At 37.0% G+C, this 27,686-nt stretch overlaps 2 protein-coding genes across 2 annotated transcripts; both read right to left on the bottom strand.

The window, feature by feature from the left end:
* Positions 1–3,618: 3,618 nt before the first annotated feature.
* LOC149815210 (uncharacterized) lies at positions 3,619–15,774 on the bottom strand. The gene is made up of 7 exons (XM_089988725.1): positions 15,514–15,774; positions 6,696–6,928; positions 6,531–6,619; positions 5,506–5,608; positions 5,144–5,358; positions 3,901–4,973; positions 3,619–3,814 (listed from the first exon to the last, which is right to left on the bottom strand). The coding sequence occupies exons 1-7, from the start codon at positions 15,709–15,711 to the stop codon at positions 3,659–3,661; spliced, it is 2,067 nt and encodes a 688-aa protein (XP_089844851.1). The 5' UTR covers positions 15,712–15,774; the 3' UTR covers positions 3,619–3,658.
* Positions 15,775–18,896: 3,122 nt separating this feature from the next.
* Positions 18,897–27,307, bottom strand: LOC149815209 (protein MLN51 homolog). Its single transcript, XM_089989122.1, has 12 exons — positions 26,619–27,307; positions 25,528–25,630; positions 25,053–25,258; positions 24,111–24,946; positions 23,105–23,219; positions 21,245–21,367; positions 20,188–20,240; positions 20,039–20,087; positions 19,859–19,924; positions 19,687–19,768; positions 19,158–19,284; positions 18,897–19,061 (listed from the first exon to the last, which is right to left on the bottom strand). Exons 1-9 carry the CDS (start codon positions 27,173–27,175, stop codon positions 19,897–19,899), a joined length of 2,070 nt encoding a protein of 689 aa, XP_089845248.1. The 5' UTR covers positions 27,176–27,307; the 3' UTR covers positions 18,897–19,061; positions 19,158–19,284; positions 19,687–19,768; positions 19,859–19,896.
* Between the last annotated feature and the right edge of the window lie 379 nt (positions 27,308–27,686).

The following is a 27,686-nucleotide window of genomic DNA, read 5'->3' as shown; positions in this document are numbered from 1 at the left end:
TTTTTTTTGTATTGACTAAAGAATTTTGCATTTTTTCTAATGAATGTACTCCAATACCATGAAAGATGCTTATGTTTCCAAAAACAATTATGGGAAGTAGATCTTAATAAGATTTTTTTTAAAAAGTCTTCAGTCAGAGACAAGTATGTACACTTGAAAGTATTTAAAGCTCTAGTTACTTTTGACACTTTAATAGACCTATAATCCTCAAATATTTACATTTCCCATTTAATTAGAAACTGATGTACAGGCTTCTTAGCATTAAAACAGGTCTACTGCATAGATTTGCAAATATAGTTAAAGGATTTTCAACTCTATAACAGATCCACTTTATAATTAATTAAAATCAGATTTTATGGGCTGAAAATCAACCCGATTAAAGACCTTTTGGCACTTTAGTCAAAGTTTATAATGTAATAAATAAGGAAGGAGAAGAAGAAAAGAAGATTTTGCAGCGGTGACCTCTCTCTCTCTCTCAAAGGGAGAGCACCTCTAATAAGATGTATTTATAGTAATTCTCATTTAGTCATTAGGGTATAGGAGAAAGAAATGAAAGTGGAGAAAGGATTTTAGATTTTTGTTTGTCCTATGATATGATCTTAGCAAACACTTGGTTTAGGAAGAGGGAGTCTCACCTAGTAACATTTAAAAGTGGGGTTAATACGAGTCAGATAGATTTTTTCCTACTTAGAAAGAGAGATAGGGGTTGTTGCATCGATTGTAAGGTTATACCAGGAGAAAGTGTAGCTACACAACATAGAGTCTTAATTTTAGATCTTAGAATTAGACAATGCCGCAAAAGGGATAGACATAGGATAGATCCTAGAATTAAGTGGTGGGCACTGAAAGGAGCTAAACAAGGAATGTTTGTAGAGCAGGTAGTTAAGGAAGTTGATTGGTGTCTCGAGGAGGATTCAGAATCAATGTGGAATAAGATAGCGGGTGGTATGAGAAAAGTAGCTAAGGAGGTATTGGGTGAGTCTAAAGGCGGTGCACCACTAGGTAAGGATACATCATGGTGGAACGAGGATGTCAAATTAGCTATTAAGGTTAAAAGAGAGTGTTATAGAAATCTAAGTAAGAGTCGTGATAATGAGAATTTGGAGAAGTATATGATAGCAAAGAAGGAAGCTAAAAAAGTTGTTCGAAACGCGAGGGCTAAGGTATATAAGGAGGTTTATGACAAGTTGGATACCAAAGAAGGCGAGAAGGATATTTATAGGCTTGCAAAGATGAGAGATAGGAAATCGAAGGATTTGGGTATGGTTAGATGTATCAAAGATGAAACGCAAAGGGTTTTAGTCAAAGATGAGGAGATTAAGGAGAGATGGAAAGATTATTTTGATAAGCTATTTAATGATAGTCATGCTCAAGATCTTGGAGACTTCTCCATTCCTTTTCATGAGATAAATCGTGACTTCATGCGCAAGATTCAAAAGAAAGAAATTGCAGAGGCTTTGAAGAAAATGAAATCAAGAAGGGCAGTTGGCCCAGATGGTATACCTATCGAGGCTTGGAAATGCTTGGGAGAGAAAGGTTTAGAATGGTTGACAAATCTTTTTAACTTGATTTAGCGAACAAATAAGATGCCTAATGAGTGGAGGAAAAGTACTTTGGTGCCTTTATATAAGAATAAGGGTGATATACAAGATTGCACAAACTATCGTGGTATAAAACTCATGAGTCATACTATGAAACTTTGGGAGAGGGTGATTGAGTCTAGGTTGAGGAAGGTTGTCATGATATCGGAGAATCAATTTGGTTTTATGCCTGGAAGATCAACTATGGAAGCTATACATCTTCTTAGACAACTTATTGAAAGATATAGAGAGAGGAACAAAGATTTGCATATGGTTTTTATTGATTTAGAGAAGGCATACGATAGAGTACCTAGGGACGTTCTCTGGTGGACAATGATGAAGAAAGGTGTTTCTCTCAAGTACATTAGTATAATTAAAGATATGTATGAAGGAGTAGTAACCAATGTCCGCACTTGTGGAGGGGTGACAACCAATTTTCCGATAACGGTTGGGTTACATCAAGGATCTGCTTTAAGCCCTTTCCTATTTGCGATAGTGATGGATGAGCTTACGAGATCAATTCAAGAAAATGTACCGTGGTGTATGTTGTTTGTTGATGATATTGTTTTGATTGATGAGTCTAGAGCTGGGGTTAATGCTAAGTTAGAATTATGGAGACAGACATTGGAAGCTAGAGGTTTTAAGTTGAGTAAGAGTAAGACTGAATATATGGAATGTCGGTTTAGTAAGCAACGAAGTAGGGATGGGAGTGTAGTGAAGCTTGGTGAGCAAGATATACCGGTAAATGATTATTTCAAATATTTGGGATCCATCATTCAAAAGTATGGAGAAATTGATGGAGATGTAAATCATAGGATAAAGGTTGGGTGGATGAAATGGAAAAGTGCTACTGGAGTGCTGTGCGATCGTAGAATGCCATTGCGGTTGAAGGGAAAGTTTTATAGGACGACTATTAGACCCGCTTTACTATATGGTACGGAATGTTGGGCTGCCAAGAGACATCATATTCAAAAAATGAGTGTAGCTGAGATGCGGATGCTTAGATGGATGTGTGGAAATACAATAAAAGATAAGATTCGGAACGAAGAGATACGTAAGAAGGTAGGTGTTGCACCCATTGAAAATAAGATGCGAGAGAATCGTTTACGGTGGTTTGGACATATTCGGCGAAGGCCTAATGATGCTCCAGTTAGAAGGTTGGAGAAATGGGAAAATATATTAGTTAAAAGAGGTCGGGGTAGGCCTAGGAAGACTTGGATGGAGATGATAGGAAAGGATATGAATGCTTTGAACCTCACCGAGGACATGGCGTTGGATAGAAATGATTGGAGGAAAATGATTCATGTGGAAGACCCAAAATGAATTTCTTTTTTGGTTCATATCGCTGACCCCATAGGTTTTGGGATGAAGGCGTAGTTGTTGTTGTTGTTGTTGTAGTCATTAGGGTATATTATAGGCAATACATACACTGTGTTACATTTCAAGAATACCCATTGAGAATCCCACATGTTCTAGTTGTTAGTAATATTAAAGAATGCCACAATTATAACTTGAAAAAAATGAATTGCCCCTCAACTTATTAAACTAGTTACCCCTTGACAAAAGAGAGTTATTAGGAAGCACGTATTAATTAATCCAATACCTGACTAAAAATGTCTTACAATGTAGATGACGTAAGCCAATTTAATCTCCTCTTTAAGATGCTTATGTAAACCTACACTATTTTAGAGGATGCCCATGAAAGCTGTGCTATTTATGGTCATGATCTAGTGCCATATATACAGATTTTGATTGGCAGATTCAAAAACCATTAAGCTAGATTGTTACCACGAAAGAGAAAGGTAAAAGGTATATGACACTCCTTGTGGAAACTTCCACAACCAATTGATGTACATATTAAACAAGATGGTTGGAGAATCAGAGATATTATATGCAATTAGGGCTTCACCACATCTTTGCTACAACTTGATGTCCAAGTGTCATCTGGTACACATTCTAGTCTTTTCCCAAATGCCTTATATTTGTCATTTAAGGGGATTTTTTTTTGTCTTTAGACATGCATCTTGCATTTATGACTACCAAATTTAACAGAAAAAACACACACAAATCCATGTAGATTAAAAAAATACTGAATAATAAATACAAAGTAACATGTCTACATGAACGAGCATACTAAATGCCTGTGCACTACTGCTATGAGGAATGATATCATTACCATTATCACCAACCAGAACTTGCTGAGCTACTCCAGCTGGATTGGCCGTTTCTTCAACCTGGAAGTTCACAGCAGAAATTGAGCACTAACAGCAAAGAAAGACCACATAACAGTTGCAATAGTGAAGAAAATAGTTTTGTTTACATTGTCTGTTATGCAGCCACTGGGCACACCAGTCTGCAAATCCACATCGTTGGAAGATCTGTTTGAGTTTCTGACTGAAACCTCACCAGCCAAACAAGTTGCACCATCTATTGGCATCTCCGGAGAATTATTTTTCATAGCATTACATTCTAGTGTTGGAAACTGAACATAACCATCAGAAGTTGACTGTTTTCTGATTGAATTCCCTAGATTTGCAATTTCATCTGCTACCTGATCAGATGGACAAACAAAGCCATCTGGCTGAATGTCTGATGATTGCCTATTGATATTGTCTTCTTCTAGCCTTGGTGACTGCAAATCTCTAGTAGATTGTGTTCTGTTTGAACTCTCCGCAGTCAGATTCTTCTCATGCGCTTCATCTGTTGGACCAGCCAAACCATCTGCTGGTGTGTTCAGTGAATTCCAACTAGCTTTCATAGTGTCTTCTTTAAGCCCTTCGGGATGCAAACTATCACCCAACACAAGCACATTTTCATTGGTATCCTTGGAAGCAGGATCACCAACAAGTGTCAATGTACTTGTGTCTCGTTGACAAACACCACCAGGGGAAGAAGGCACTTCTAACTCAAACTGAGTAGCAAAGGAAGATTCTTTGCCAGGAGTACTAGCCATAACTGGCAAGACAAATGGATCTCCCTTGGTCATTATCTGTGATTTACGCTTACAAAAACTAGAAATGGCAGAAAATGGGTTTTTAGGTGGAGTAGGTGAAGACATTGGACTGTTTATATTCTCTGAATCTGCTCGAGAACCCTTCGGTGTTTGGTCATTGGTTGGCGAACTCCACTTTTCATCCAAGGCAGTCAAAATGTTGGATTCCAATGTGTTGTCCGTCCTTGAAACTGATACTTGAGAAGCCAAAAGATCATGTACACTGAATCTATTGAGCTTGGGGAGGTTGAATTTATGCATATCAATCTGTTCCACGTTCAGGCTTTTCTGTAGTAAGTTAAATGTTTTCCCTTCATCAGGATCATGAAAAGCATCCAGCAAGGAGCCCAAAAGTCCAACATAGTTGTTTTCCCACAAGGGATCTATAGCTGTTCCTGAAACTGTGAAAACACATGAGCTGCCTCAGGGTCTCTATCAATAAGAGGGAGTGATATACATAGGATCGAAAAGAAAGGAAGAAAGAAGCACAAATAGTATAAAAAGCTCCTAACTAAACAACTAGCTCAAAAATAGTTTCCTCTTCCCTACTGTCACAAAAACTCATGCATACCCATTTCCATTTCCTCCATATCAATGATGTCTTTGACCATTCCATGGTTCATACCATTTCCATGGACCAATGGAGATGTATTTCTTGAAACACTACAGTTGTTCCTGGGAGAAGGCACACAGTTGTTTTCAGCTTCAGGCTTCACCAAAGATGATACACATTTGAATGCATTATCAGCAATTGCAGCATAAGAATGCCTGTAAGTTGCTGTCTTCCTGAGATTAAGGCCAAAAACAATAAGATATCAGAGAAGAATGCAACTTAAGGAACTCCTAAATAAGATGCACATCAAACACTTTTATCCTGTACTAAAATCCCAATTCACAAAATTATAGCAGCATATAGGCTAATCATATTAATACCCAAGAATTCCCTGACGACGCATTCTTGCCCTCGACAAATGATCATCCGACATTTGATCTATCAAAGTTTCCCCCCTCAATCTCTTCAGCTCCTTTTCAGCATCTAGGAATCAACAAGAAGATACACATAAAAGCAAGTGACCAAATAGAATACCACACCAAAAGTTTGAGAGAGAGAGAGAGAATAAACTTCTTTTTGACAATCATGCTGGGACTAGCCTCAAATGGGATTCAACGTAAAATCCTCTCCGCTAAGATAGCATTACTACAGTAGCAGGTATGAATAATATCAAGGAAACTTAAACAGAAAGCAGGAAAGGCCTACGATCTATGTCACATGTGTGCGGGTGCGACACGGGTGCGGGGCGATTTTAAAATTTTTGGACACGGGGACTCGGCTATATATATATATATATATATATATATATATATATATATATATATATATATATATATATATATATATATATATATATATATATATATATATAAAGTGCAAAGACACCGCAAAGTCACAGTCTGTGACTGTGCACAGCACAGTCCACTGTGCAGCGCCACCCCCCCCCAGGAATTTTTTTTAAATTCTGTAGCCCAGAAAATTTAAAAAAAAATCCAAAAAATGGACCAAAATGACCCTGGGTGCATTGACCGCACCCAAGGTCAGGTTGACCGAGTCCGAGCCGCACCCGTGTCGGTGCGTGTCGACGTGGGTGCGTCGATCTTGGAGCCGAGTCCGTGTGACATAGCCTACGATCAACTGAGGGCAACAAAGTCATCTAGCTCCAAATAAGGAAATCAGAAGAGGAAAATAAAAAATGAATCTTACTTATGAGGTGAACAGTAAACTACATGAACAATATTGAGATGATGAATAAGACCTAGCTTTTCATTCATGTAAAATCATCAAGTTGTAATGGGAAACTCAGATCATGAATAAAACAAAGGTTTTGGACGTTGTGTAACTAAATGACTACTTCAATGAGGAACATTTATGAAGGCATGAACAATAGCACATGAATGATTACTTTCTTGTCGTTCGTATGCTGAAAAAAACTCTTCTGGATCTTCCAATTGATCAAGATTAGGTTTTCTGCTGGTATCCAAAATTTCCTGACTGTCACAACAAAGTTATATGTCAGAGTCGTTATCTTGCATCTCAAATAAAATCATCAATAGGACCATAAATTTACCTTATTGGTTTCAAGCTAAACCGAGCCCTTTTCCGTCCCAAACCAGGTCGCCGCTTTTGCAAATCATTTTCCTTCCTTTCAGCCATGGCATGCTTGCTACACTCCTTTGTTTTTAATCTATTCATGTCCATTTCTATCAAAGGTTGGCGTGTACTTACATCCTTTACCAATTCTTTTGTGCTGTTAACAATCCCTTGCACATGCACTGATACTTGATTTGAGATATTTGATACCTGAATGATCAAAATTCATAATTCTCATGAAATTTAATAACAACCTGGAAACTGGAAAGTTTCTAAGTCATCATAAATTCTTCAAAATACCAACATGCATTGCATCAACTAAATCAATAGACAAAATTGATCACATATTTCTCATTGTAATTATGACCATCATATCCCCTGATTTTATTAAGATTTTAAAATCCCAAAGTAAATGAAAAACTCCAAATGCAATTTAATCAGTCACCAATACTTATAGTGTCAATTTCTCAAGAGACAAAATTTGAAAGGATTTTGGCACACTAAAGATCTTGACAACTTTGAAAGAAAACTCAGATAGAGAGAAAGATAAGACATGATGTTTATTTAATAATATAAAAAACTCAAAATATATTCTAGATTCAGAAAAACATAAGAAATTGACCAAAAAATTCATTTACACCGAAAAGATCTTCAAGAAAAAATCATGGCATACTGAAAAGTGCAGACATTTTGTAACCTTTGATTTTTCATGAAAATATGATGATAATATCATGATATTTTCAAAATTATTGAGACAATCTATAACCAGTTATTAGTTCCATCTCCCTTTCAGTGAAAACAAGTAGCAAGCACACATCAAAGTATTTATGTTAAAGCAAACCTTTGGAGAGAAAATAAAAACTCAAATATTCCCAATTTCAGCCAATAATAGGTAAAAGCACATAACCAAGTGAACTGATGACTGGACTACCAAACTACCATGCAAAAAAAGAACAAGGGGAAATTAAACTATAGTATTTCACAATTCACAGGAATGGCTAGTGAATAGCATAGCTACCAACTGGATGAGAAAAAGGAATCTCAATGACATATCTGTTAAAATATGTGTACTCGTACACATATATGTATGTTGAAATATAATCCTTAAATGTACATATATATATTTATATATATATAAAGATACGTATACATATATATATATATGTATACGTATCTTTATATATATATATATATATATATATATATAAATATATATTTTCCCTTCCTAAAATACCCTCAAGGGTATTCTTGTAATTTGTCATTTTACGCATATTCCAATTGGAATATGTATTGTAATATTTCTTTTATTTTCTGTTTTTTTTATTTTTGTTTTTCGTATTCGTACCATATTGGGGGCCTCCCAATAGAGACGTTGGGGGCTCTCCAATGTCTCCTTTGGGAGCCCCCAAGGTGGTCCCTTTTTGTGCTTATAAATAGGGGCTTTCCCCTTTGTATTCTTCACTCCAATAAGGAGCTTTTGCTCCATGTAATGGGTGTTACACCCTTATTTTCTTCAATGATATTAACTTATGCCTTATAGGCATTTTTGCCCCTTTGTGGGTTTATGTGTTAGCACATTATGTGCTTGTGTTTTCCCTTTAGTGGGTATATTCGCACTTCATGTGCATGTGTATTGGTTCATTATTAAACCCAATATATTCAAAGTTGCTTCTTTACATGGTATCAGAGCAAGGTTACGATGGGGTTGTCTCTTGGTGCAACGGAAAGCGTGGTGCTCAAGAAATGGTGAAGTATTCATTATTCCTCTCCTTTTTAGAAGTTTTCGGTATGTATCTCTTTTCTTAACATATTATGCATTATGAAACTATTTTTCTTGCACATTTAGTGTTTTTGATAGTTGAATCATTTCCTTTCACATTTCGCGTGTTCGTATATTTTAAAATATCTCTTTTTAAATTTGGTAAATTTGTTTATTATAATTCTTGGTTATATATTTATCGATTCCTCATCACATATAATAGTAATTTATGTTTTGCAAAATTGTTTTTCAATTATGTGAGATTTATGATTTTTTCATAAAAATTTCGTGATTAACCTATAAGTTAACTTTTTATATAATTTCTTGCTAAATTAATGATCTTTGCTTAAAAACTCTTGTGTATGGTTTTTAGTGCATTTTTTTGTGATAACTTATATAATTCTTGTATAAGTTAATGATCTTTGCTAAATTTTTTATATAATTCTTGTATGAGAATTTCTCACATCTAAATCTTTGTAGTTTACTTTTTTATGAACCCTAAGTAGTTCTTGTTAATGATAAATATTTATGAACTCCTAAAAGTCTCTCAATGGTTTTGGTTTATTTAAAGAATTTTGAAAAATTCTTTGTGATAAATATGTTGTATGAACCATTGTGTTCATTAGGAAAGATCTTTTAAAAATCTTCTCACACTATATAAAATGCATAGTGTATCTATTGCATCCTTTGGTATAAAAGATTTCATTAATTTTTTATTTTTCTTCTAATGATGGAACTTTATAAACATGTTTGTTTGTATTTTTCACATAAGGTTTCAAAACCTCTTGATTGTATCTCTAAGGATGCCTACATTGGCCATAATATGGTCTTCTTTGTCTTAAATTGCATTTATCAAGCATATAATTGCATAATTAAAGCTTGAGAGACTCAAGCATTTGTTCCTTTTTATGAAATACATGCATTATTGCATGTTTGCCTTTATTATGCTTTTTGCGTATTTTGTTCAAGTGATTGCGAGAGTGTCTTCGTACACTTCTTTTATAAAATATTTATGCTTATATGCGTATTGTCTATTCATAGACATTTACACATGGTACTCTCTTTTCAATAAAGAGATGTTTTTATTGCCTTCTTTAGGGCTTGTGTTTGTTTTTATCCCTTAATGGACTTGTAAGATTGTTTCTTTTATCATTATAAATGCTTCTGCAATATCTTGGTACATGTCCTAAATTTGCACATTTAAGATTATTGTCATTTTACATCTTGGTATACATATAATTGCAAATTATAAAGGCTTGATTTGTTTCTTGGATTATTCCAATTCCTTTCTCACACATGACATAGCTTAAATATTTCATGTTGTGTTTACTAAGTCTTTTTATAATGATCATGATTGAACATAATTTCGTATATATGCAACATTATTGGTATATGGCATATTGTCGTGATTAATTATGTTGGACCTTTGAGTCGGCCCTCTTTGTAAAATCACATATTTGGAAAATGTTTTTCCTAAGAGTTTATTGCCCTTTTATGGCATTTATCTTCTATCCATCACAAGGTATATGATGCATCAATCCTTTTTTATGGCCCTATTGTTATATTAGAGATAATTGTTAAGGTGAGTTATGGGCACCTTGTGTTATGTCATTTTAGATTATCCACTTGCCATATTATAGATGGTGGTTGAGGTGAGTTATGGGCACCTTAGGACTCTAGAATGATTTGGTATATGATCTCTAATTATGAGTGTGTCACTCGTTTGATTTTGGCCATTGATATTATGGATGCTCTTATTTATATATGTGATGGAAATATGATGTTTTGAAACCTTAAATGTTTTAAGGTATATTAAAATCAAGGTTTTAGGGATTATTGCCCAACCTTTTATTGTTTATGAAACTTATGAGTGCATTTGCACATTTGTGATTTCGTGCTTTTGTGCACAAGTGTTCTTGGTGTGCGTATGTTCACACATTTATTCTCAAGAATATTGTTCTATCGGTTGTAGTATCTTGTTGAAGATACTTTTACATAGTTTATTCCAAAATATGGGTATTCTTTTTTGAAAAATATTGTTCTATTGATTCAAGGTTTTATTTATATGTTTGTCATTACAAGTTTTATTGCCTCAAAAGTCTTCTCCTTTTATAACTCATATCTAAGTGTCATCATATATAGACAAGAATTTTATTACACCTTTTTGTGTTGGTAGCCCTTTGTTGGCTTTTGTTCTCTTGGTCTAGTAGTTGAACACACTTGTCTTGAGTGTTATTATATGTAGACAAGGCACGTTGATTCACACCATGGTGTGTGATTTTAGTCTATGTTGGCATTTGTGTCCTTGTTCTAGTCGTTGAGATGTATACCCATGGTTGGCTTCTTTCACTCAATTCAAGTGTCATTTTATGTAGACAAGAGATGTATTGTGTTTTTAGCCCATGGTTGGCTTGATACTCTTGTTCTAGTAGCTGAACATACTTGGTCTTGAGTGTATTTTTACGTAGACAAGAGATGCTTTTGGTCCATGTTGGTGTGTATTCTCTTGTTCTTATCGTTGATGCACTCATTTCAAGTATTATTACATGTAGACAAGAGGTTCTTTTGCACACCTTTGTGTGTGGCATTTGGCCTTTAATGGCATTATATTTATATTCTTGATCTAGTAGCTTATACACTTGATTTATGGGGTTTGGAGGACTAATGAGGTAGTTGCTTGTAGTGGATGAACTATTGTTGAAAGTTATGAAATTACATTCATTTTTTGCTTTCTTTTTACAAGTGAATCATATCTTTGATATGCATATTTTAAAATCAAATCAATATTTTGGCATTTAATCTATATATTAAGTGCTTATGGTTTTTTGGCCACTTTTTGATATGCAAAATGAGTTTTTTTGTCATTTGAGTGAGATTTTCCTAAAAGTGTGAGGTTCTCTACTCAAATAACACTCATTATTTTGCCTCTTAAATGGATTTAAAATCTTTTTGAAATCTTGTGCTTCATACACTCTTTTTATGCTCTTGAAGCATTTCCCTCTTGAAATCGCTTTCAAAGGAATTGCTAAAATCAATAACCCTTATCTTTCTATATGTTTGGAACTTTGGAGCATGTTCATTAATGTTTCTTTTAAGTGTTGTTTAATTTCATGATAGTATATGCATATGCTCATTTTGGCTTTTTAGGCCCTCATTCAATGAAGTTTATATAACGTATGCCTCTTCGTAGGCTTCTTGTGGTGTCCCTTAGTGGACCATTGTGTTATTCCCCATTATGGGGTTGTGTTTGTCCAATGTTGGACCTTATGAATGCGTTATGCATTTTTGCAATTTGTTTCCGCCCACTATTTAACATGATATATGATTTTGAAACCTTGGTTTTCTAAATTTTCTTTTCATGCTAAAGTAATTATCCTATCTTGTGCTTCAAATTTCTATGCATAAGTTATAATTTTGCACCTTGTTAGGAATGTTCCATTTAATAAAGTGCAGAGATATTTTTTACTTGTTCTTTGTTGTTATTCCACAGGATCTTGGAGATATGATAAAAAGAAGTACCCTGGATGGATCGGGAAATGTGTTCACCATTAGAAGATAATTGGAGGAAGGCATTTTCAAGTTTCAATAGCATCCTTACCAAAGCCTCTTGGAGTCTTGCCCTTTTTTCAATCTTTTCGTTTCCCCGCAAAGATTGACAGGGGGTGTTAAAATATGTGTACTCGTACACATATATGTATGTTGAAATATAATCCTTAAATGTACATATATATATATATTTATATATATATATAAAGATACGTATACATATGTATACATATCTCTATTTATATATATATATATATATATATATATATATATATATATATATTTTTTTTCTATTCCTAAAATACCCTCAAGGGTATTCTTGTAATTTGTCATTTTACGCATATTCCAATTGGAATATGCATTGTAATATTTCTTTTATTTTCTGTTTTTTTTATTTTTGTTTTTCGTATTCGTACCATATTGGGGGCCTCCCAATAGAGACTTTGGAAGCCCCCAACGGTCACAAATGTGACTGTTGGGGGCTCTCCAACGTCTCCTTTGGGAGCCCCCAAGGTGGTCCCTTTTTGTGCTTATAAATAGGGGCTTTCCCCTTTGTATTCTTCACTCCAATAAGGAGCTTTTGCTCCATGTAATGGGTGTTACACCTTTATTTTCTTCAATGATATTAACTTATGCCTTATAGGCATTTTTGCCCCTTTGTGGGTTTATGTGTTAGCACATTATGTGCTTGTGTTTTCCTTTTAGTGGGTATATTCGCACTTCATGTGCATGTGTATTGGTTCATTATTGAACCCAATATATTCAAAGCCGCTTCTTTACAATATCTACCAACTAAACAAGAAAAAGAGAGTGCAAGTCAACCAGTTGTGACAAGCAAGTACTAAAGATCCTAAACCTTTGGCAGTCAATCCATTATCTCAACAAACAACAGTAATCTACAAGACCAAAATGTAAAACAACAGCCAAACTCCTAGTTCAAAAAAAAACTGCCTATTAAGCTGACTTTAGCACTAGCTGACCAGAAACAGGAGCCCTTTTCTTGATTACAACAAATGATGCCAATAAACTTTGGTTATAAAGAATTACACATATATGCTCTAGTAGGCTTCCATAAAAACAATAAAAGGATCATAAGTTCATAGAAGTTTTATAGGAAATATTCAAATCCCAGAAATGACTAGAATGAGACCACTAAAACTGGTAGTGGTAAATAGAGTAACATATGAATACCTTCCCTAGCAGCTACACACTGGCAGTTGAATAATGCCCTCCTATCCTTAAGAATTGGACTCTAAGGAACAATAACGAGTAGAGCTTCAAACTCACAAGAGACAAGCCAAAAATGTCCTCAACATCCTAGAATCAAGATCTTTCAATAATTACCCAATGACCTTCAATCAATGTCACATAGGTGCGGGTGCAGATGCGGATGCGGCACTTTAAAAAAACTTGGGTGCAGGGAGTGTGTGTGTGTGTGTATATATATATATATATATAACAGTTTTAAGTTAACACTGTATATATATATAGAGAGAGAGAGAGATAATATATATATAGATAGATATAATATATAGATAAAAATGGACTTAATTAGGGTTAACTGAATCTACTTTTGGATAGAAATGGACCTCAATGTGATCGACTTTACCTAACACAAAGGAAGTTGTGTCCAAGGGTCGCACCCGCCTGGGTGCGAGTGCGACGCGGGTGTGGTGCCCTGTTAGAAGAGTCCGTGTGACATAGCCTTCAATCATATAGTACAAGTAGAATGGAGGCTGATTGGCCCTAAAATGCAGAACGGATGGAAGCCGAAGTTCACCAAAAGTATCAGAGGCCTAACCACGTGCTTGTTGGGAGCCTCTAGCGATACCGCTTTGGTTTCTTGCACAACTTTGCATGAAGAAGTTATTGATATTCAACACTTCATGGGTCTTCCACATGCCACTAGATTTGTTGACCAGGGTTACAAACATAACCTCATACAACAAAAGTGGCCTCAATGTATCTAAACCTGATGCTCACCCCACATAATTAAAGCCATGGTGTCATGAAACTCCATATCAAAGTCATCAAGAAAAAAGGCAAACAAATCTGCTTCAGGTACTATAGGTGACTACAAAATAATGGATCCCATGGTAATTTTGTGTAATAAGTCTAAATAAAAATGATCCTTAGTGCGGCAGATTCTGAAGCCTCAACTTTCATATGCATCAAACGAGAGGCAGAGACCTGGAATACATTTTCTGAATGATTCCACAGTTTTAGCGCAGTGCAGGACAATGACAACATCAGAAAGAAAGACAATGATGAATAAAGAAAATCAAAACATGCTAAAAATAGGTTGCCTGTGTGCAAGAGGTTGATAATGGTTATAGTTATGCATGAATCAGGTCCGATATAATTCTGACTTTTAGAACCACAGCAACACCAGCAGCGGAGTGGCCCGCGTCTCACTGCCAGCACTTGCTTTTGTGTGTGTGGGCATTGGCTGACCTCACAGTGTGGCGCTCAAACATGTCCCTGTGCACTCCTGTGCACGAACGCTTGGTGCAAGGGGCTCTCGTTGGGCCCTTCGGGGAGCTTGGTGGGGGCAACTTGTTGCTGCAATTCGAAGAAGCGGCAACAGGTTCCTCCTTTGTAGAAATGGGGGCTTCTTAATCTGTCCTCCCTTTTAACTTTTTCTTCTTTTTTGCAACTAAACGTGTAGGTCTAAGTTCTCTCCCGTTTTCTCTCCCTTCCTGATGAAATAATCATTGTCCAAGCTGTCATCACTGATCATTTTATAGCGTTTTTTTTCTTAGAGAGTATTTTATAGCGCTTATGAACCTCTTTTGGACAGCAAATTGTGACTAACAATCCTACCTTATTACAAGCTAACCACTAAAAATCTCGAAGAAAATTTAAAATTTACTCAAAGAAGCACATGCAGGAGTATGAACAAACATCTATCATTCGACCTAGAGGTCATAAGATCCCTCATCCGTGAAATTCCTGAAATGACAATTGGCAATAAAACACCGTAAACAAAAATGCTTGAGTATGGGCTCTGATCCCTGATTTGACAATTTCCCCACGACAGAGCAAGCGGTTTATTGACAGGAAATTCACAAAGGATATTTAGAACATTACCAAAACCAATCAAAAATCAATCAAGGGATATATATATTTAGAGACGGATGAAGGCAAGAAAAGCAGATAATAAACAAAGAAAAAAGCACTGAGAGAACAAGAATCGGGAGAGAGATAACAATGCTAATAAACTCACTTTTTCTAGTTCCCGATCACCAAAAATAGCCTTTTTCTATGAAATCACGGAGAATAGATTCATCAGAAGAAAAGGAGAAAACTGATCAGAAAAAAGATCAAAAGATCCGAAACAAATTTCAGATGTTCACCCTAAAAAACCTCAAAACTCTTCCATTTCTTCCCAAGTTTGGCATCAAAACCATCAGCATTCATAAGCTCATACACACACTGCAAAAAACTGCCGATCTAAAGAAAAATTATACAGAGAGAGAGAGATCGTTACCCTAGATTTCAAGAATTCGTGAATCGCTTCGAGATCGTCGCCGTTCGACCCAGACGCCGCTGCCGGTAGGGTTTTGACGGATAGTGGTAGGAAGTAGAGAAGCGGAAGGGAAGCGAACGGGTCAAATACGCAGTTAGGGTTAGGGTTTGAGTCGTCCTCCACCATTCTCGTTTCTGACGGAGCATTCCTTCGCTGCATGGAGCGATAGAGAGGACGAAATCGTGGGGCTTCGGATTTCTTCTTCTTTCTTCTTACTCTTCCCTTTTCAAGATTTTGAATCGCGTCCCAACGGTGGGAAATATGAGGGTTTTTTTTAGTTTATTCGGATCGGGTGGAATCGGAACTGAACCAGTCTAGAGTCCCGACGGAAAAAAAAAAGATGAAAAAGGGATCGGGTTCGGGCTTGGATCTGACTCCGACGCATTGTATTAGTATAGTGCAGTGTGACAAATATCGTCCTTTTTTTCAAGAAAATTGTGAAAAAAATAAGATATTACCCAGTTGATAAAAACGTAAATATCAGCTAGAAAATAATTTTCAAATTGCACATTGTCAAGCCTTGGTTGGTAAAACCCTTGAAATCCATTTGAATACATTTTTTTATATTTAAAAAAAAAAATCACTCTCAAGATCAGAGGCCTAGCCGTGTTCGCTCCGCCCTGTCGTACTTACGGTCAGTGTCCTGGCAGTGCTTACCTCTTGCCCCCAAGTCGTCGCCACACTTCAGCTTGAGCAAGGGATGCCGCGCATGGGATTTGAACCTAAACTGTCTGCTCACTATGCCAAACCCTTTTATAATACTTGAAATCTTTAAAGGTTTAATAAATTCTTTTATTCCGATGTGTGATTTTTGAAGTAAGCTTGAACCCCATTGAATTTGAGTCAAATCGGTATAAAATTCGAGGTTCAAAAGCTCGATCTAAATCTTTTGTTGGTTTTGGATATTGATCTAGAGTCATGCTCAAATAGTGATTGGATCCTTTAAGCATATATGAACATTATCCAAGTAGATATTTTTAATAGATCTAGATATTAATTTAAATCCATATTTTAGGGATATAGGTTAAAAAATATTAAATAATTTATGGGTAAAATATGTCTGATTCACATTCCCACCGAAGATCCGAAGGGCCCATAAGTCTCAATTTTATTTGGGCTGATAAAATCTCCTCTATACTTCAAATGGGTCGACAACACTAGCAGTGGCAGGCTCCACCACTCATTGAATATCCAATTGGGATAAAGATCACGTATTGCTTTTAGAAACTCTAATGAGCCATTCACTGGCGGGGGACTCCACTGTTCTCATTGGCTATGCCAAAGGGCTACCTGATTTCTTAGGACTAAGACAACTAGGCCGATAAATCCTAATGACAAGCCAAATGGGCCGATAATGGATTACCCTACTCCTTAATTTTCTTACTGTGGAATCTTCAACCCAAGGGGTCTGACTATTCGCCTCGATAAGTCTTCTGTTAACTATTTCTCAATGCTGTCAAACACCTCCTAAAGGTGTGTATGGATTCAGGGAATTTGGTGCAATTGAATCTAATTTCACAAAGTTCCTCCGTGATGGAAAAATGGCCAATGGATTTTGTAGATACTGGATTCCAATTCCACTAAATTCCTTGAATCCAAACACACCGTAAAGGACTCTCATGATCACCCCTTCACCAAGAGAAAGTCTTGCCACAGACAAAAGTGCTTTTGTTTTGACAGGTAGACAAGTAATTTGCTTCTAGGAAAATATCAAGAAATTCTCAAAATATGTATAATTAAAAAATAAGTTAGAAATATACAATATCAAAATATTAATATCATTAAAAACGTTATGAAAATGAAATATGTTCCAACTGGGCAAGTTTGTGTATATTTTCGCAGCCTTTGAATTCCCCATGAAAAATTCAGTGTCTTCGTGATATTTGAGAGTATGGCTCACACTTGTTTGGGCAGAATACTCGACCAACCTGAATCTGCTTTAATGAGGTTTTGCAAGAATTGCATTATAATTTTATTCCGTAAATCAGATCCAAACAGACTAAGAACAAAATTTTGAGGTAGTATACAAAAAAGTTTTGAACCTTAGTTGGAATCTACTAATTTAATTGTGTGAACTCACATTCTGCTAATTAGTAGATTTTGGTTTGATCGAAGTCTGTTTAGTAACTCACTGGCCTTGTGATGAATGAAACCATTTACGTTTGGTTCTTAAATTCAAGATCAACATAAAATATGGCAACTAGTCGTGGAATACTTTATCACAACTATGTCCAGGCAGAAAAGCAAACGCGCACTTATTAAGCAAACCCAGAAAAATTGTTCTTGGTTTTGGCCAACCAATCACCTATTGCACATTAATAGACCTTGGACTGGTAGAAACCCTTGAAGTCCCCACCATAGTTACCTGAGGCGAAATGGATAAGGAGGCAATGAGTGAAACAAAAGTGAGGAAGCAAGTGTTAAAAAGTAGTATGAAGCGTGAAGCAGGATTCGTTTTAAAAGCAATTGTAGAAGCATGTGATAAGCAAAACAGAAAACATGAAGAAAATGAGGAGAAACGAGTGAAAAGCAAAAAAAAAAAAAAAAACATAAAAAAAAAGGAAAAATCAAGGGAAAATGAGAAAGGGAGAGAAACAAAAAAGATACAATAAGGATGTGATATGAGAAGCCAGTGAGAAGCATGCTTCGCGCAAATGGAAAGTGAGTTCCACCCTTTTGTGAAAGATGTGGTGCTTCCCAATTTTTGAAATGCGATTCCAGGGAAACTCACTTCCCCTCTTAAGGAGGCGCTTCTGTTAACTATGGTCATCCCTGTCCACCAAAAAATGCACCCAACTTCGGCCCTCCATGGGTTTCAAACCATGGTCGTCCCTTGTTAGATGACATACAATGATTGCCCCCAGCCAAGAAGATGGAGCCTTCTTAACATGATTTGTTTGAGCATATGGGTGAAATGCTACCAAGTAAATCAGCACCAAAGAAGCATGTGCATCAACGCACATGCATCCCAGAGAGAGAGGGAGAGAGAGAGTTGAGCATATGGGTGAAAGGTGGCGTGGCTTAGAATACCATGAAATTCATTTGACCCATTTATTTTATTCTACTATTGACTTAGGATAACAAATCTAATGTTTGATTTGAACTGCTGTTACATGAGAAAGTACTCATTTTGGTACAAAAATGAATCTACTTTCTCACATTCCAAACACGGCCTTAAAAATCACAGATTCAAGGTTTTATCCATCGTTCACCAAGGTTTTAGTGGTACTTCATGAAGTTTCCATTGTGAACTAGTCAAACTAAAAAAATCATTAAAAAAAGACAGCTGGCAAATTTAGGGAAAAAGGCACCAACAATCATCTCTTCCAATAAAGACGGCAGATAGTAAGCTCAAATGCTTGCATTATTGGATATAGATCCGATCGAGGTAATAAGCCTAACCACATTATTTATAGTACTTTGGAGATATGATTAAAACAAAAAAGGGGGGAAAAACCAAAGTGCGCCCATGTACTTCCACAAGCTTTCAGGGAACCACAAGCCACAACCTGAAAATCCAAGCAGAGACATTGCAAAGTTCAGGGTTGGATGTTCAGAAAGACAGCTAAAAGCCACAAAGAGAATCTGCCACGAGGCATCCTTACCAGAATTACAAGGAAAGTGAAAACCCATCCAACCGCTAGAAACAGTAATCACATGTATCAGCCACATGCAGAGGGACGGGGCAAACAACTGTCCGAAAATTCTTTAGAGAATACTTTAGAACTCCATCTACAGAGAAATTAAGCTAAATGTCAAGTATTTGAAGTTATCCCACAAGATGACTTAAGAACGGAGTAATCTGATTATAAAAAAATAAGACAAGACTATTCATCCAATAGACTCTGAGACAGCAGGACTTGCTGGAGACCATTGATCTAGCCATTACCAGAATTTGGTCAATGGATGAAAAAATGGAGAAATGCAGTGTATGAACAGTTGGAGAGAGGCATAGCACGCAGCCTACAATCGTACAATGACAGAATGACATGTAAAAATAAACTCACGCCAAGATTGATACATTTACAGTCTTGAAGGTTCTATAAACATAAAAAGCAACTCGCTTCTATTTCGTATGAGCAGTTGGATCTTAGTAACCACAGCATATTAATTTAAAAAGGCTAGGTGACATACCTATGAAATTTTTGATACTTAAACTGCCCAAAGTGGTCCCAGATAAAGGCCAGATACCACCAAGGGCCCGAGGGAAGCAGTCCTGCAGTACAAAACCCTTCGAATCAATAATCAATCGAATAGCAACAACTGTATAGAGAATGAAGTGCAGCAGGCAGAGCAAGCCTTCGACCTTCAGCTTCTTATTTGAAGGCACTCATTTCATGTACTTCACTGGCCAAAATTCATTTCAGAATATCTGTAGAAAACAATTGAATGTTCAGTTTTTTTTGGAAGGTAAGATCAAATGTGCAAGTCAAAATACACTACTAGAACCGGTTCCATTCAAATTTCTTCAGAAGTTACAACTTGCCTGCGAGGCTTGTTCTGCCTTGGACCATATTCATCATTCACAAGCTCAGCTGAAAAGTTAAAAATAAATAAATAAAGGTCAAGAAGAAGATATAGTGGCAAATTACTGTAATGAATATGGTGTTTTCTAGCCTCAGCAAAATTCTTTACCAGGTCTTTGTGGGGATTTCCATGTGCTCTCCACTTTGTTTGAATTGGAATCTCTGTTGCATTAAAAATTCAGTCATTCACATAAAGCTCAAAAAAACACAGAACAAAAAAGTTCTTTGCTAAGAAATTACAGATGGCTACATAAACATATCCCTCCAATAATCAAGCTTTGTCTCTAATAATTCAAATACGGCATTATGAATTGAGGAACAAAACAATGATCACAAGGCGTTAAACCTTGTGACCAGCAAACAAGACACAACATCATGAAATTCTAAAGGTTCTCACTTCTCATGCTGCAGAGATAGTAGCTTAAGAATCCTATCAATTCAGAATATGGTATACTATAATGATGATGACAATGTAGTAATGAGTGGTTCTAGGGAGAAGCTGATTTCAAGTTTATAACCTTCCCTAATGACGAGACATTTACACACAAAGAAAATGTCTGATTCACATATCTTCTTATACATTTATGCTCTTTTTGGCCACGGCATCAGATAAACTAAAACCTAATTTGTGCTTCCTCAAGACACCTAGTGCTTTTTATCCAAACAAACACAGAAAAAAAAACGTGGCAAGTAAAATATCATTTCAAAATTTTCCAAATAAGAAAATCCAGAAACAGTCAATCTCACTTCAAAGAAATGTTGCAATAATATCATGCAAGAGAGATATTTGAGACTTCTCTTCTTATTGGATGGAGATGGAACTTCAACTCAAGGTAGTAGGAATTAAGAGTTAAGACTAAGCCGATCAGGTGACAATCCTAATGAGTGGCATGAGGTGTCAGCCCTATGCAGTCTTACTCATACCCAATTGATAACCAGCCATAATTGTTCTTACACAATCATAAGACAAGTCCAAAATACATGTAAAACAAGGTTCAAATAAATATATATTCGAGAAGGTTGGTAAATGGATATGAATATTCTGGTTGCAAAAGACCAACAACTGCAACTATAACAAATAAAATATTGTGATGGATTTCAGATCTAAACACAAACAAAGGAATAACATAATGCAGCAACAACCATAAAAACAATACGAGCTTTACCTGGAGGCACCAGCCGATGATGTTTGCCCTGATGGGCGAGTATAGTATCCACCATCTAAAGCAATGTAAGGGGAACAATATGAGGCCCCTAGAGCTCCAGCAGCGCCAGCCAGCACAGGTAACCTGAGACAGGAGAAGACAAAAAGAATAACATTACATCTGTTTTTTAACAGATTAAGACAAAAACCATAAATAACTCAATGCCCACCTTCCAGCCTATGGCAGGTGAATCTCAGAAAAATCCAGAGAGAAAAAGGAGCTCATGGATGCAGGTCAACTCCCAAAGTAGTTGTTCGGTGCTTGCCTAATTTTTATCTAATATGCGTACTTACATTTAATATCAAATACCAAAATTACATGATACATATAACAACATAAAATGATTGCAATTTAACACCTTCAGCAGCATTACATATTACAAAAGCATAAATATCAAGAATGGGTGCTGGGAAAACAAGCCGGACACTACCTGAGCATATAGAGTAGACCATGTGACGTTTAAAAATCATATCATGCAAATACAAGTTTTCCAAGCACTTGCTTTCTTCTAGAAAACAATAAGAGATTGCTTGAGCCAGTTAGGTCAATGACCTACTTCTAGTTCAGCACATGCATCTAGTAGGAAAAAAGTCAGACTATATGAATTCCAAACTTGTATTTTGGCCGCCCACTTGGCAAAACCATGCAAAAAGGAAGGACAAGATTAATTTCAAACACATGTTCTCGGAGAGGATATTTCTGGTCACCTGTATCGTTAAAGATAATTTCTCGAAGAGGATATTTCTCGGAGAGATTTTCAAAAGTTGATGAATCTCGGGAGTTTAAAAAAAAGAAAAATATATAAATAACAACAAAAAAGCTAAGAAAATAATAAGTTTTGCATTATTTTTCTTTCAAAACTATAAAGAAACATGTTTTAATGGTTTTAAAATAGAAAAGAAACAAAAAAATAGGAAATGCAAACTTAAAATAAAAAAAAGAATTTTTTCTCAAAAAAATATCAAGATATTATCGCAAAAATATCATGATATTTTCAAAATATCGGCGATATCAGTGACAGTGATATATATATAATTTTTAACATTTTTAAGTTAACACTAATGAAATAAAAACAATTAGCATATCAATTCATCAGGTATAAATTCATGCAATAAATCAAATTTACAATATACAATTTCTATTCCTCTTCAATAAAAAATAACACCATACTGGTGCGGAGGTGCATATATATATATATATATATATATATATATATATATATATATATATATATATATATATATATATATATATGGACTTGGTTAGGATTAACTGAATCTACTTTTGGACAGAAATGGACCTCAGTGTGGTTGACTTCACCTGACACAAAGAAAGTTGGCGGGTGCGGTGACCTGCTAGAAGAGTCTGTGTTACATAGCTCATCTTAAAGAATTTTATCAATTTTGGTTTTGTCCACGTGAATGTGCGGGGTGCGGCACTTTCAAAAAACTTGGGTGCGGGGGTGCGGCAAATATATATATATATATATATATATATATATATAAAGTCCAAAAGTTGGACATAAATGACCCTGGGTGCGTTGACTGCACCCAGGGTCAGGTTGACCGCATCGGACGCAGGTGTGGCACCTTAGTTGAAGTGTCCCTGTGACAGATTTAAAACATATATGCTCCTTTTTGTCAACAATGTTAAACCACTATTCATATTTTCCACAGCTCATCTTCAAGAATTTTATCTATTTTGGTTTTATCCACGTGAATTTAAGATAACAATCTACTTCAGCAGCACTTGCATGCACATGCGTGTGTACACACAAAGGGTGGTGGGCATGAAACATGAAGGTTGTGGAAACATGCATACCATGTCATCTCAGAATTGCCAAAGCCAGCTTGTGGTTGTGCCATGTATCCAGGAAATGCCATGCCAACAGCAGGAACCCCAAGACCACCATGATGCTGACCTCCAAATTGCATAACTGCAGATCCAGAAACCAAAATAAACAAAATGTATGGTTTGAAAAAGCAAAATGGAAAAAATGAAAACTTGCTTGAATATATAGGGCCCCTTTCATCTTAAATACATGTATTAAAGAACATCCAGAAGGCTGGAGGTCCCGTTTTTTTTAACCCAAAGGAATCTCAAATCCCTGTCTTTTAGGAGATCTACAATACAGCATTCCATCTCCTAGGATTTGAGATCTGACCATTCAAACACTCTGGTAGATGATCGATGCATCAAAGTTTATCAACTGTTATTGTAAAACAAGAAGAAAGGGATCCACTTGTGGCATGCATGTAACAGAAAACATGAAAAAAAAATACCCACACCCACTTCCAAGCGTTGAAAGAATACAGTTACAAAGAAATCTTAACAATGAAAATAACAAGATTCATGCAGTCAACCACCACAGAATCTGTTTCAAAAAGTCAAAATATAGAACTAGTTTGCAAATGAGGTGGTCATATACTTGCCTTTGAAACGACATATATTCTTATTTGTGTTAGCATCAATTACAAAAAAACACCAGGATACTCCCCTCCTGGGTTCCTATTTTATGAACACATTGATGCATTTATGATGTTATTAGTTACACATCTTCACAATTGCATTGTGAGAACCTTATCACCTTCTGCCTCAGTAAGCTTAATAACGTCATATGCAGCCTCTTAAACTTAAGAGGCATATAAAGCTCTCATTCCATGTCTCCTAATGCACTCAATAGGACCACTTTCAAATGCTGACCAATTCAATAATCAAAATCATATACAACAGGATAAAGCATTTGACTTGAATAATACATGAAAATGCAGCACTGTTCTGAACATAGATACAAATCTTGGAAAAGGTTCATAACATAAGTTTTCACCTGGCAAAAGTGCAGGAGTGGGAGGAAAGCTTTGATCACCATGGCCAACTGCTGTTGCACTTGCAGCTCCAATAACTTGTGCACCACTGTACATGAAAGAGCCCTTTCCACTTCCTTGAGTACTAACCTTCACATTCCCTGAGAAAGCAGTCTTTGGGGGAGATTCCACTTCACCAACTTCAGGCAGACTTGTCACAGATGAAACTTGAGGAGGAGAAGATGATTCCTGAGGTCCAACTCCACGCCGCTGGCTCAACTGCTGAGCTGAAGATATATTCGACTGGCCTTGAATTGACCTTTGCAGGGCTGCAAGTGGTGTTTGGGGAGAAACTCTGCTCATTGGGCTGGCAGATGGAGCAAACTGATAATTCAGCTGTCCAGAGATTGCCAATCCCCTTCCCTGAACCTTGGATTGAGGAGACTGAGCAGCACTGACAGGTGAAGAAGATCCAGATGATTGTATGTGCATGTTGGACAATGTCTTTCCAATGATAGGTCGTGTAGACTGGTCAACATAAAGTCTATCCTGCCCAATAGGATCAACAACTGCCTTTCCACGTGCAGAGACATTAGAGTTTGATCCCCTGATATTTTCATCTATGGAGGTAGAAGTTGTTATGTTTCTAACAGCATTTGCAATCTGTACATCCCTTTTTTGTGCAGCAGAAATATCTTGATTAGATGCCCCAGATGGATAGAAAGGAGGAGAAGCAGAGTTTAAACTCGAAGCAAGAACATGTTTCCGAGGAGGCACTGACCCAGACTGCAAACTAAGAGCAACTGAAACAGAACTCCCTCCACTAGTTCTTGCAATCGTTTCATTAGATTTTGCAGGCCTGAGAAGAAGTAATTCAAAACAGCATCATCAATGTCAATGACCATATCTAAGAATTAATTATGTTAACACTCGAGAGTCGAGAGGAAGAGTTATATCGTGCTCACTGTTTAGTATGTGATGGAGGAATACCAAATTTGTTCTTCACAAGAGGCTCATACTTCCTCGGCCCTCTACCTCTGACAGTCCTCTGTGGTTCATTTGGAGTTTTATTCTCATCGAAGTTTCTAGATCTGCTCCCTCTTGCAAAGCCCCGTTCCCTGCCCCTAGTTTTCCCACGACCTCTAAAATACCCTTTGGAAGCTCTTCTTTCCTACAAAAGCACAATAAACTAGTTTTGACTTTCCACCTTGAAACAACCCATAAGAGGCTGAATGCCAATTATATTTCAACAAACAAACCATGTTGCCATATATAAAAAAAAATAACGTGCATAAAGAGTTTTTTTACTGAACGGTATTATGTGATGGGTAAGAATGAATTTCATCTAGCCTTAGAAATTGCAAAAATGAAGAATATTCTGAAAGTGAAGAACAGTTTCTCCCAGAAATGTATTTACAAAAAGAACGCAAAGCAACATACCTCATTGTATTGTGTCTCCTTCAAATTCATTTCCTCAAACCTATCATGCACCCATGCTCGATCATCTTTCGATTCCCATAACCTTCGTCCGCCAGGGGTACGCCTGCATATGTTACAAGCTCCACTCAGAAAATATACAAGACCACAGTCAAAACCAAATAAATAAGAAAAGTAGATACACGAGGGCATTTTGAAGATAGAGTCACAAAAAATAAACATTACAAGCATATAATACCATCCAGTGACTATCTAATTTCCAATACACAAGAATGGCCCAGAGAAATATTCACAAACAAAAGCTGTATCCAACGGCAAACAGATAAATATGCACGTTTATGCAGAAAGTAGGATAATGTGAAACACTGCATTGAGCTTAACAAGGGAGTTACCCAACCTTTACCATTTTTCTGGACAAATGGGTGCATCCAAAGAACCCCACAGATTCAACACATAATCCTATATGTATACTTTCCATTGCATAACACTGATTAATCATCATGAAAGGCTGCTGTGTCAAGAGGTGCAAACTCGAACTCAAATAGAAGTCACAACTTAGAAAGTGGCTGCAGCCATCTTGATGCCCAGACTAAGAGTTTATGAATAAAAGTTTCCATATGTTGCTAGAAAGATATCTTAACTTGAAAAGGACCCTTGGTACAAACTCCTACAAGTTGCACCTAGGCCCAAACGTTGCAATTTCCTGATGAACCAAAATTTATGCAAACTTGGTGGAGTTAGGAACCTTCAACTCCATTTCCTTGTTCATATGAATAGGAAAAATATAGGATCACGTGAACCCTAGACATTAGACTACATAGTTTTCTTCAACTGGAAACCGAATGCAGCAGAATGAAGAAAAACCATCATCAAGATGGCAAGTAATCAATCAAATAACACCAAAAATATAGAAGATCCAATGAGTAGCTCCATGCAGTAAAGAATGATAGACCACCCAGCAACCCAATAAAACAGATTAACCACATCAGCTGATGACTATTAGCAAATTCAAGCGATTTCTCAATGCATTTGATGAATAAGGATAGAAAACGAGCAAATTTTGCCGGGAAATCAGCAAGCCTAAAGAAATACACCTGTGGTGGGCGCCACCATTGTCTCGAAACCGATCGTCGTGCATGTAGAAAGCCCCTGCTGTCGGCACAGCGAACGGCTCGCTCTCCTTCTTCTCCTCCACCGCGGCCGCTGCCTGATTCTTCCCTGGAAAATCAGGTGCCGCAAGGGCGGTCTCGGTCTCCAAGACGGCTGATCCCCGCTCGATCATCGCACCAGCTCCCGCAGACACCGCCTGGACCACGTCTTCTCCAGCATCGCCTGCCTCCCCAACATCCTCCTCCTCTTCCAACTCCTCCAACTCCTCAAACTCCTCCTCCTCCTCCTCCTCCTCCTCCAACTCGTACGCCCCCGGCCTACCTTCTCCATCGGACTCCTCCTCCGCTCCGATCACCGCCCTCCGATCCCTCCTCTCGGGAGCCTCCTCCTCCCCATCCTCATCGTCACTGGCCTCCCTCCGACGTGGCCCCAATGGCACCCCCGCATCGGGATCGCTCTCGTACTCGCCTTCATCCTCGTCCTCGACGGAGTTACCGGCTGGCTTCGACGACAAATCCGACTCGCCTCCGTCCACTGCCATCGCTTCTCCACCACCCAAAACCTCTCAAGAAAACCCAAATTCCACTCAAAAACTCGAACGCCAAATCAACACCTAAACCCTAACCCCTCAAATGAGAAAGAAAAAACCTAATTTCCCCAGCCCTAAATTCTTCTTCCAAGGGTTGGATCGCACTCTGATCGATGCGTTCTTCCTTCGATCTAGGGCTTATGCAAACGAAAACGAATTCAAGGAATTCGAAGAGTTCCCTCCCTCCCTCTCTCTATAAAGAGAAGAATTGCAGCCAATGGTTTCCCTCAAGACTTCAACTTGTCCTGAAAAATCAGGATATTTTGGGAATTTAACAGTTGAGGAAGTTGGGTTTGATTGCCTAATCTCTGCTGCATTTGGAGCCGCTCTGTTGGTCTCACTAGATATTTTTGTAGGTTGCACTTTTGTAGAAGTAGAACTCTATTATAAGAGGATCAGGATCCATGACCCGCAGCAGTGATACTGATTTACTGATCATAGTAACAAACGTCGGTTGAGATTT

This window comes from Nuphar pumila, chromosome 15, assembly GCF_984573655.1.
Source record: "Nuphar pumila chromosome 15, dmNupPumi1.hap1.1, whole genome shotgun sequence".
Classification (NCBI taxonomy): domain Eukaryota; kingdom Viridiplantae; phylum Streptophyta; class Magnoliopsida; order Nymphaeales; family Nymphaeaceae; genus Nuphar; species Nuphar pumila.
Note: the sequence above shows the minus strand (reverse complement) of the source record. Positions and strands in the feature narration are given on the sequence as shown.